This window comes from Quercus robur, chromosome 6, assembly GCF_932294415.1.
Source record: "Quercus robur chromosome 6, dhQueRobu3.1, whole genome shotgun sequence".
Classification (NCBI taxonomy): domain Eukaryota; kingdom Viridiplantae; phylum Streptophyta; class Magnoliopsida; order Fagales; family Fagaceae; genus Quercus; species Quercus robur.
This window is the reverse complement of record NC_065539.1, coordinates 16,998,403-17,010,142: the sequence shown is the minus strand read 5'-3', so window position 1 is coordinate 17,010,142 and position 11,740 is coordinate 16,998,403. Positions and strand designations below refer to the sequence as shown.

At 35.9% G+C, this 11,740-nt stretch overlaps 1 protein-coding gene across 1 annotated transcript; it reads right to left on the bottom strand.

Annotated features, from left to right (window-relative positions):
* Positions 1–6,304: 6,304 nt before the first annotated feature.
* Positions 6,305–10,297, bottom strand: LOC126733024 (probable mannitol dehydrogenase). The gene is made up of 5 exons (XM_050436137.1): positions 9,991–10,297; positions 8,664–8,777; positions 7,204–7,717; positions 6,962–7,115; positions 6,305–6,691 (listed from the first exon to the last, which is right to left on the bottom strand). The coding sequence occupies exons 1-5, from the start codon at positions 10,086–10,088 to the stop codon at positions 6,486–6,488; spliced, it is 1,086 nt and encodes a 361-aa protein (XP_050292094.1). The 5' UTR covers positions 10,089–10,297; the 3' UTR covers positions 6,305–6,485.
* Positions 10,298–11,740: the final 1,443 nt, after the last annotated feature.

Sequence of the window (11,740 nt, the reverse complement as noted above, 5' to 3'; positions counted from 1 at the left end):
GGAGACTCACTTTCTCTTCTATGCATGGAGGGGCTGCATGGTCTTATTAATAGTGCAGCAAGGAGGGGTGATATAAAAGGTTTTTCGTTGTGTAGAGAAGGACTTGAACTAACCCATCTGTTATTTGCAGATGATAGTCTTCTGTTTTGCAGGGCCTCTAAAGAATGTGAAACGGTTCTCCAAATCTTGGAATCCTATGAGCAAGCCTTGGGTCAGAAAGTTAACAGAAATAAGACAGCCATTCTTTTCAGCAAAGCCACACCAGATTCTGTAAAGCAAGCAATCAAAACAGCTTTGGGACTTCAAGAAATCACTGAGTATGAAAAATACTTTGGCTTGCCTTCTCTAGTGGTGAGGAGAAAAAAAGAGAGCTTTAATTTTATAAAAGAAAAAATTTGGAGGAAGCTGCACGGTTGGGAAAGGAAACTATTTTCTCAGGCAGGTAGGGAAGTGCTCTTAAAATCAGTCATTCAGGCTATTCTGACTTTTACTATGGGTTGTTTCAAGCTCCCATTAGGGTTATGCAATGAAATTGAAGCTTTGATCAAAAAAAATTTTTGGGGCCACCATGGAGATCAGAGAAAAATTCATTGGGTGAAGTGGGAAGTGTTGACAAACTCAAAATCAGTGGGTGGTATGGGGTTTAGAGATTTGGCTTTATTTAATGACTATTTGTTGGCAAAACAAGCTTGGAGATTGTTAAAAAAATACAAACTCTCTTTTTAATAAGGTGTTCAAGACAAAATTCTTCCCCACATGCTCAATCATGGAGGCGAAGCATTCAAGATCGGGTTCCTATGCTTGGAGAAGCATTTTGCAGGGTAAAGATGTGCTTCTCAGAGGTTCAAGGTGGTGGATAGGGAATGGGAAATCTGTCAAAATTTGGCAGCATCATTGGTTGCCAAGAAAACATCCACCTTTGCTGTCATCACCTCCAATCCCTTCAATGGAGGATGCAACAGTGGACATTTTGATAGATGCAGAGAAAAGGCAGTGGGATCATGGGATGGTTGATGGTTTTTTTGCTCCACAAGAAGCTAAATTAATAAAATCACTCCCTTTTGCACAAGCTGAATCTGAGGATATCAGTTTTTGGCCTTGGGCGAGGGATGGAAGTTACACATGTAAATCCAAATATCATTTCCTTAAGGAAGAGGCAGAGCTGGTAGTTCCGGATGAAGGCGAGGGGCTGGACACGAGTCTGTGGAAAGTAATTTGGTCGCTACATGTTCCAAACAAGGTTAAGAATGATTTGGAGAGCTTGCCGAAACTCATTGCCAACTAAGCTGAACTTAATGCGCCGAACAATCATTGAAGACCCCCACTGTAACAGATGCCGTGAAACTGATGAACATACTCTCCATGCTCTTTGGTTGTGCCCAACGCTTGATGTAGTATGGTCGGACTCTGAGTTGTAGGCATGCCGTACGTCCACACAATTTCTGGATTTTAAGGAGTTACTTTCTTGGATTATGAAGGAGCACCACAAGCCTGATTTTTTTGCATTTATGGTCTGGGCAATATGGACTCAAAGGAACAAAACCCGACTGCAACAGCCTTGCTGTAATCTGTAGCAGCTGGCGCAAGAGTGTGAAGCCCACTTGGTTGAGTTCCTTGACATAAATCCTTTGCCTTGACCTCGTCCTTCGCAACCTCAAGCTCATTGGAAACCTCCATAGGCAGATGCGATGAAGATAAACTTCGACGGAGCTAATTTTTTAGAGCTGAAAAAATTGGGAATTGGTGTTGTTGTTCATGACAGTGCTGGCCAGGTTCTCACTTCAATGTCGTAGCAAATCAATCAGGAGTATTCAGCAGAGGAGGTTGAAACATTAGCTGCGTGTAAAGCCCTTTAGTTTGCTTCTAATATTGGTTTTAGAGTTGCTATCCTAGACGGGGATCCGCAAATTTTAATGAAAAGGTTGGCTGACAATTTAGAGGTGCTGTCCTATAGTGGAGTCCTACTTAAGGATGTGCGTCATTGTTCTAGGTTTTTTAATCAATTACGTTACTCTCATGTGAAGAGAGAAGGTAATAAGATTGCTCATAGTCTAGCTAAGTATGCTAAGCATATCTCTGACTTTGTTGTGTGGATGGAGAGTATTCCACCATATTGTTTTCCTGTCTTCCAAGCTGATTTAGCTGGAATTACTTAATAAAAGTTCAACATCTTCCTTCTCAAAAAGAAAAAAAAAAAGAAAAAAAAGAAAAAAGTGAAATATAAAAGATGAAAAGAGATCAGTTTAAGAAGTGAGAGAGCACTTGGAGAGTCTCGATGAATTAAGAATATTTTAAACTCAAGTAGGGACTTTCGGGAGAACGGACTAATCTAATTTTGCACCAAACTAGACAATCGGGTTAAACTAGCTCAATTTGGTTGGTTAATAAAACTATAAAAGGGGAATTGTGGCTTTTGGATCTACTAAAACTTTGTTTGGTTGCAACTAAGGGGAAAGAAAAGAAGAAATTAATAAAGGTAAAAGAATGTGTAAGGTTGAATTTAATCAATCATCTTGTTGGCTTTATTCCATGCCAAATTTGCTTGTAATTTAGCAATTAGTAACCCTGTGTTTAGGTGGGAATCATATAAGGGTAGTGTGTGAGAGAGTGTGAAGAAATATTCAAGACTGTGCAGTGAAGCCAAGCTACCCGAAGATGCACACAAGTGAAGCATGTAGAGAAGCTGAACCATCATGCCAGCTGTAACACTACAGGACAAAAAGTCCAGACTGGCCATTCAGTTAGCTCACAGCTTGGACTCGCAACTCAGTCAAGTCGCGAGACCAAGTTGCCAGTCCACTCTGTTATGGAAAAACTGACTCTTCGCATTCCTTTCTAACTCCAGTATAAATACCCCTTATACCCACGAAATATAGACAGCTTCCAGAGAGAATTTTCAAAGAGAAACCCTAGAGAAAAACAAGATTGACTCATCCACAATCTTCATCCTTTGATTCTCCAAATTCCTCAACTCTCATCCTCTCCATTATTAAATCCTTGAGAGGTACATTAGTCAAAACCTTTTATCACCATACCCATAATTATGAGGAGGCTATTTGGTGCTTGGGAAGCAGTTAAGAAGGGACCAATTGATATTGGTTAATGTTATGGGTTATAGCAGAATCCGGTAAGCTAAAGAAGATAAAGGTTCGGCGTAACCTTGTTGGAGCAAGAAGCTTGGAGGGTTTAGGTACACTGGGTAGATTAGGCTTGGAGGGTCTTCTGCTGTTCATATATCCTAACTTCATTCTTTAATGGATTATTGACTGCTTGGAGGGCGGTGGAGAGGTTTTACTCCGAGGCCTTCAGTTTCCTTTTCGATAACACATCGTTGTGTTGTCCTTGTATTTGCATCTCTTTTCCCTTAATCTTTGCCATTTAATTTCTACTGTGGTTGTGATTTTATTTGGTTTAGATTGTTTATCAATTCTGTTTTAGCTTATGTTTATGTTCCGCACATATATTGTTTGATAATAAACTTGAATTGGTAATTTATAATTTGGGGGTCTAAACATTCAAGGTATTTTATACACATTTTAAACATTCAGAATGGAAAGAAGAAAATAAGAAAAGAAAATAACATAATTAATATGCTTTCGTAAGTTTGGTTTGTAGAGCATTCGCAGCAGTGGAGCTAAATAACTATAATGATATTTTAGCTCCACCAAAACACAAAAAAACTCCTACAACAATGGAGCCATACTTAAAAATTTTAGATGAATGGCTACAGTGCACATCTATCTATAGATGTGCACAGTAGCTTGGAGCAAAAAAAAAAATTATTCACAGCCGGTACAACATTTTTTTTTTCATTTCACTCTCTCTCGATCAGAGCACTCATTCACTCTCTCAAGCTCACTGTCATCTCTCCTCTTAAGCTCACTGTCATCGCCGGCCCGTCCACCTCAAGCTCACTTCAGTACAACTTGCTTTTTTTTTTTTTTTTTTTTTTTTTTTTTTTTTTTTTTTTTTTTTTTTTTTTTTTTTCAAATCCGGTCTCATTCACTCTCTCTATTTCACTGTCAGCTCTCATCTCAAGCCTCTCAAGCTCACTCTCTCAACGTCACCGGCCCGACCATCGTCAAGTTTAGACCCACACCGCCGATTTGCCTCAACGCACTTCTCTTCCGCCGATCCACTTCAGGTCAGTCTCTGTCATCTTCATGTGGATGCTTTGGGTTTTTGATTTGGGTATACTCTTCTGCCGATCCGCTGATCCACTTTGGGTTTTTGATTTGGATCCACTTCATGTGGATGTCTCTGTTTTTATTTTTGATATATGATTTTTTATTGTTGTTCTGGATTATTGGCTTGGTATTTTGGTAGATTATTTTGGTAGATTGATGATGATTATGGTTTGGTAAGTGTGAGTGATGATGATGATGATTAATGTTCTTAATGGATGAATACAGTAGTTTCTCATTGATGATGATGATGATTATGGATTTTGTAAGATGGTGTGCTCTGATTTGGGTGGATTTTGTTGGATATGTTCTGTTGCACAAAACTAGAAACAGAGCACACATTTCTTGTGGTCATTTTAATGAGAAATTGTTAGTTTGGTTTTGAGTTTTGATATAAATGTACGTTTGGGAATTTTCTGTGTGCAGGGAAGTTTTGAGTTTTGATATGCATAATCATGTTCTATTGATATAATTCTAAGTATTTTAAGTTATGATATAAATGTAAGTTTGGGAATTTTCTGTGTGTAGGGAATTTTAGAAGAGTCGGCGGCGGTATTTTAGAATTTTCTGTGGCAATGATGGCGGTAGAAGAGTCGGCGGTGGCGGCAGTGGTGGTGGCGGCGGCGACAGTGGTGGTAGCGGCAGTAGTGGCGGTGGCGACGGTAGCGGTGGTAGTTGCAGGTGGTTGTAATTGTTGTTTATTGTAGTGAATATATTATTTTATTGTGATGTTTATATTATTTTATTGTGTTAAAAGCTAAAATAGATCCACTGCTGCAGCATGTATGTAGGTAAAATAGATAAAGTAACTTTTTGTGAAGCTAAAAAGATAAAATTTTAGTACCACTGTTGCAAATGCTCTAAGGGGAAAGGACATGAAAAGATATATATATATATATATATACATATGCTTTTTTACTTCTATATTCACGTGAATTTGAAAGAGATGAATTTAAAATCTTGAACAAAATAGTAAATTTCATGCCATGAAAAGTCAAAGTGTTAGTTTTTCTTCCCCTTAGTTGCAACCAAATAAAGTTTTAAGTCATAGTGTTAGTTTTTCTTTTCCCTTAGTTGCAACCAAATAAAGTTTCAAGGTTTGACAGTGATGAATGCACGCCCAATAGATGCAATGTTTGGTTTTTGCATGGTGTCTTATTCTTGGGGGTTATGGCCATTTGCAATATTTTAAATGTCTTAAGATTGATGAGAAAAATCATTTTATTTAATATGTCAGTGAGATTCTCCTTGTACTTAGTTTATACACTTGTACCGCTCGTGGGATTGCAAGCATTCCAAGTCTTATTGGAAGGCTACTCATGAAGCCCAAAGTTGGGTGTCAAAATGCCTTTTAGGCCCTCCAAACCTGAACTGCTTTATCTTCACCAAGAAAGATACAAATGAGTTTAATCCATGCGTTCGGACTTTGTTTGTTTGTGTGTCATAAAGCGCGGGGAAAACAAATTGAGTCATCAACAATAATATATTAACTCAATTGTAGGAGTCCTTTTCAAATGAGTAAATCTAGGCTACGAATTACATGACAGTCTAATCATTATAAGCCACGTGTATCGTAGTCTCCAAAGCTGTGTATGAAGACCTCATGATAAGGTACTGCCTCAATAGTCTCTAGTACATCCTTGCAAGCCCACTGGTGCTCTGCATCAGATATCTCTGCTGAATGGTTGCTGCACAATTGCTTAGAACTATTGCTGTGGCTGACTGCTAGTGAAGATGCTGCTATGTTTGTACTAGCATCAGTAATGCTACAAACCACAACTCTTTGCTCTGTTGTCCTGCACCACTATTAGACTGCTGTTCTGCACTAGTCTCAGCAGATAAATCCTTAAGCCTTGAGCAAACTTCATCAGTTTTAACAACAATAATATATTAACTCAATGGTAGGAGTCCTTTTCAAATGAGTAAATCTAGGCTACGAATTTTGTTTTGTTTGGTTCTCCCTTTGTTGTTGTTTTTGTTCTTACTCGGCATACAAAACTTTCACTTTTACAGAATTTCAGAATTTATGTATCCATAATGATCACGCAAAAAATAAAATAAAATCATATTCTTGATCTAAAAATGGGGAAAGAGATTTCAAGGGACACAATAACGTCCTGTTATTTAAAACGCAAACAAGCAAATCAAATTTATTATTATCAATGTAGAAATGAGACTTAATACATTGATCCCTTGTTCAAAAAACAGAAAAACAAGACAGGGAAATAATGGAACTGAGACAACTGAATACATATCATCAACTTGTCAGTGAGCCATACTCAAAAGGTAGGCAGCAAAAAGTCAAGAGCTTGACTTCAATGTGTTCGCGATGTCAATGACAAATCGATATCTGACATCCGCTTTCACAAGACGCTCCATGGCAGTATTCACATAATCAATTGGTATAACCTCAATGTCAGCAGTTATGTTGTGTTTGGCTGCAAAATCAATCATCTCTTGTGTCTCCTTCATGCTCCCAAAGCAAGTACCACCAACTAGCTTCCTTCCTGTTATTCCATAACACTTATTAATACAAAATTCTCAGTGGAACAACAGATATAGCAGCCTATAGCAGCCATACGAGGGCTGATGAAAAAATATGAAATGACAGCACCACATGAATTCCAATCAGTAAGCACTAAAGCCAGCAATTAGGCTTGTACAACACAGTCATAAATTATACATAGATTCTTAATTTCTTATATGCTTATTATATTAACAATACCATATGCCCTTTTCTTTTCGAATATAGAAAATGTTAAAAGCCACATTCTTACCCATGAGTAAAGGAAAGACTGGTAATTCAAGCGGCTTCTCTGGTGCACCAACCATAACGAGCTTTCCTTGTAACTTCAACAGACCAATTAGAGGCAGGAGGGGATGCATAGCAGAGACTGTATCAATGATACCATCCATTGTGCCTTGGGCAGCCTAATATGGTCGATAAAGTTAGAATCTTTGATACAAATTACGTTATTACAGTAACTTACATTCACATATAATTGTCGATGATTAGTACCTGCATCTCATCTTGGTCTTTGCTAACCAAAAACGAATCGGCACCAAGATGTTCCAAAGCTTCCTTCTTCTTGTTAACTGAAGTACTGATCACTGTCACCTTAACCCCCATAGCTTTGGCAAACTTCACTGCAACATGGCCTAGACCACCAAGACCAACCACACCCACATGCATACCAGGTTTGTCAAGCCCATAGTATCTCAAGGGACTGTACACTGTGATCCCAGCACAAAGGAGAGGGGCACCAGAATCAAGTGGAAGGTTGTCTGGAATACGGACCACATAGTGCTCATCGGCAACCATGATGTCTGAGTAGCCTCCTTGTGTGATGGTTCCATCAAAGTACTTGGCGCCATAGGTGAGGATCATATCGGGGCAGTAATTCTCAAGTTCGTTGGCACAGCTATCGCAAGAGTGACATGCTCCAACCATGCAGCCAACACCAACTTTGTCTCCAACTCTGAACTTTTGTACCTTGCTTCCCACTTCTGTCACTACACCCACAATCTCATGCCTGAATTGTCGAATTCAGTTCACATGATTTCCATATGGGATAATAAAAAAAATTAGAAATTAAGTAAAATCCATTCACTGATTTCATCCAACAGACACATAGGAAATAGCATCCAACTTGGCATGTTGAATTGAAAGATTTGAGAGAAGTGCAATATAAGTGCTAATTCATCCGCAATTGATTCCATGATTTTATGAGTTTCAAGTCGTCTCCAACTGTAAGTTCAATACTAACAATTTTCTATTATTCACTGCAATCCTAGAACCGCAGCACACAGCTTCTATATAAATTAAAAATCTGGTTGTGCATTTCATTTGTAGTAGACTAATCTTACACGGATAATGTGGAGGCTACAGAAACTTGGATTTGTAGAATAGTTAAATAAGTGGTGCGCTAACAAAATGGGTCATATGTATTTTGTATGGCTATAAAAGCACCAGATGATGATTGATTGATTAAACTTGGGAATGGATAAAGCCAAAGTCTCTAGATAACTAATATCGTCTAAGAGACCTTGCTAAATGCCTATATATATATATATATATATATATATATAAGGCCTAATATTAGGTCTAGTATAATAATTATGATGGGTAGAAAAAATTATTATTTTTGTATGATTGGTATAAAAAATTTACTTTTTTGTATGATTGGTATAAAAATTTTACTTTTTTGTGATCTGTTTATTTTTATAAAATGGATAGGTAAAGAAATAAAATGAAATAATGATTGAGCCGTTTTCATTCTACTAATTTGATTTTTTTTCTTATACAAGAGTAGAAGAAATTTAAATCTTACCCAAATTAATTTTTTTTATGTAATAAAAATTAATTTTTTCTTTTACTTTTTTATCTACTGAACACATACGTCAAAATATTTTCAACTCCTTATTTTTGAGAATATATATATATAAAATAAGAAATACTAAAAGTCATGGAAAACTTACCCAGGAACTAGTGGGTAGGTAGACATGCCCCATTCATTTTTGGCCATGTGGAGGTCAGAGTGACATATTCCACAATATAGAATTTTAAATGTTACGTCCTTCTCTCCTGTTGCCCTGCCAGTTCCAAAATATCAATTTAGTACATATATACCATGAAACCTTCATAAAATAAAATTCCCAAAAAAAAAAAAACCATAAAACCAATAGGAGACTATTGGTTAATTATTGACCAATCACCATAAGCATAAGCACCAATTCAACTAAAAAAAAGGGGGGACATATCTCCATGCACACCATGTTTAATTGATCAAATAAATTCATTGATTTTTTGGTTATATCGTCTCTAAAATCTCCCAACGATCAAATAACATGAAATGATAATAAGAATAAAATAAGATGAGCTTTCGGAATAATCTCGCACTTGGGTGCTATTTTTATATGAATTTTAAGGTAAAATAATCCTGTTTAATTTTGGTTGGCTCTTTAAAAAGATTAAAAGAAGACTACGCTATTTTCTTCGAAAGTTCATGTTTGTGGCTGAGTTTATAGTTTGACCCAGGCATGCTACCTTATAAAGTATGATAGAAAATAATGACTACAGCGTACAGGATGTGCCTTTTTTGAGTTTATATAGTTAAGACGTGCTTCAGGATAGTTGTTATTAAATCATTTAGGAAAGTTTTGATATTATTTTTATACTATCAGAAAAGTTAATTTTTTTTTCTATTAAAAGTTTTTTAAAAAATTTCCTAAACTAATACTTTATATAGAACATCTGTTAACATTTCATTATTGTTTTACACTCTTTTTATATATATATATATATATATAGATAGATAGATAAAAGATAGAAACTTGCTTCACAATCTTAATGTGAGGTAAAATGTTTCACATAATGTTCATAGTCTTATATGAGATGTACATAATTAATCCATAAAATAAAAAAGTGTGAACACGGTTAAATGTGAAATTGTCGGACTTTGAGTTGTGACCCTCAACCTCAAAATAAATTTGTGATAAAGAAAACACACTTGTTGGAGTATGAGTTATGTTATTCTACCTTAAAACCAATTAATGATGAGAAAGATAAACTCAAATCTTTTACCGCATTTAAAATTGCAACTCACATACCTATTTTTAGATTAATCATAGGGAGCCCATATTACAGTCTCTACCAAAAAAAAAAAAAAATCAAAGCCTAATTACAAAATACAAAATACTTTATTTTCCATTTTCTTAGTACTTTTTGAGAATCGAAATTATAGATTGAAATGAAAAATGAAACAAACAAGAGTAGTAGTAGGGGAGAGAGAGAGAGAGAGAGAACCTTCTTGAGAATTGGAAGGGCGAGAGGTGCCCAGAAGTATCCTTGGCAGCCCAGCCAAAGGCCTTCTTGGGGTGCTCAACCTCTAGTGATTTTGCCATTTCTCTCTTTTGTCACAACTAGAAAGAAACTAAGAAGGCAGAAAGAGAAAAGCTGAAAGAGTAACTAGAGACTAGAGAGGGATAGAACTGCTAATGAATAAGGTCCTAAATTGTGTGCGATATATTTATAGGGTATGAGGAGGAAATGGTCGGGTTTTCTCTTTGCACTGGGCTGACGTATTGGGTGAGCTAACGATAGTTAGATGTAGGGCAGGTGGGCATTCTGACTAATTCCGTTTTTCCGACCGCGCCATTTACTGGGAGGAGTTTTCACGTTCCATCTTAGCTTGGCACTTATCTCTTATTTGATGGAACTAGCAGGCTTAATAATGATGTACTACATACATCTTAGCACAATTGTATACAATGGTCTTACTATGAATAAAATATTTCTATCAGTTATCTCAAAAAAAAAAAGAAAAAAAAAAGGGGTAATAAGGTAGACATTAAAAAAAAAAAATGTAATAGAATAAAACTTAGATACAATTCCTTAATTACAGTACATTAAGTTGTTCAAATAGATTCAAAGACTTGTCTAATTAAATTCAAAGATTTATATACGTTGAATTTAATTGTCCTTGAAAAAGGATAAGATGATCAACATGTATTTGAGTTTAATTAGGAATTGTATCTTATTAAGCTTTCTAATATACCGTACAATTCATGGAATAATTGAAATTCATATTCAAAATTTTAAGAAAAAAATCATAAATTTTATCAAAATTAAAAAATGGAATAGTTAAGAAAAATATGAAAAATTACCATAAGTTATATGACAGAATCCTATCATGTTAGATCATTATTTTTAGGAAAACCTTTTCCCTAAATTGGGTTAAATGGTATTCTCAATTCCTTTACATGAAAATTTATAAGATATTGTTCGCATATCCTAAATTACATGATTCATTAAATCATTTACACAAGTTACATGACTATTGAGAAGATCATGTGACTAAAATTGCATGTGATTGATTTGCTGAAATAGGACTTTATAATAGGATGTGCTTTTTCTTTTTTTGATGGTTGAAATAGGATATTCCGTTTAGAATATAAAGATAGTCTGTCATTATTTCGAATGAATAAAGAGGGATTTGGATCACAAAATTCTATGGCTCTTGTAGAGAGTGCTACTGTCGATGGCAAAGAGATGCAAACAACCAAATGTCTCGTCACAAAGCTACCCTTTAGAGAGTGCTGTAAGGAGGATAGTAGTGCATTTTGTGTTGGGATACCCCTCAATTATTGAGGTGAGAGCTCAAGGTAGTGGAGTTTTGAATCATACTACGTGTTTCCATAGCTATCTTAACTCAAAGCTCTCACTCAAGTTGATTGGAGAAGCAAGCACATTAGGGAATAAATGTTCAATTAGTGTATAAAACACCTTGAAAGTTTAGACCCCCAATTTACAAATTACCAATTCAAGTTTAATATCAAACAATTAATGTGTGGAATATGAACAAAAACTTAAAACAGAAATGATAAACAATCTAAACCAAATAAAATTACATCCACAGGAGAAATTAAATGGCAAAGATTAAGGGAAGAGAGATGCAAATACAAGGACAACACAACGATGTGTTATCAAAGAGGAAATCGAAGCTCTCGGCGTAAAACCTCTCCGCCGCCCTCCAAGTGGTAAATAATCCACTAAA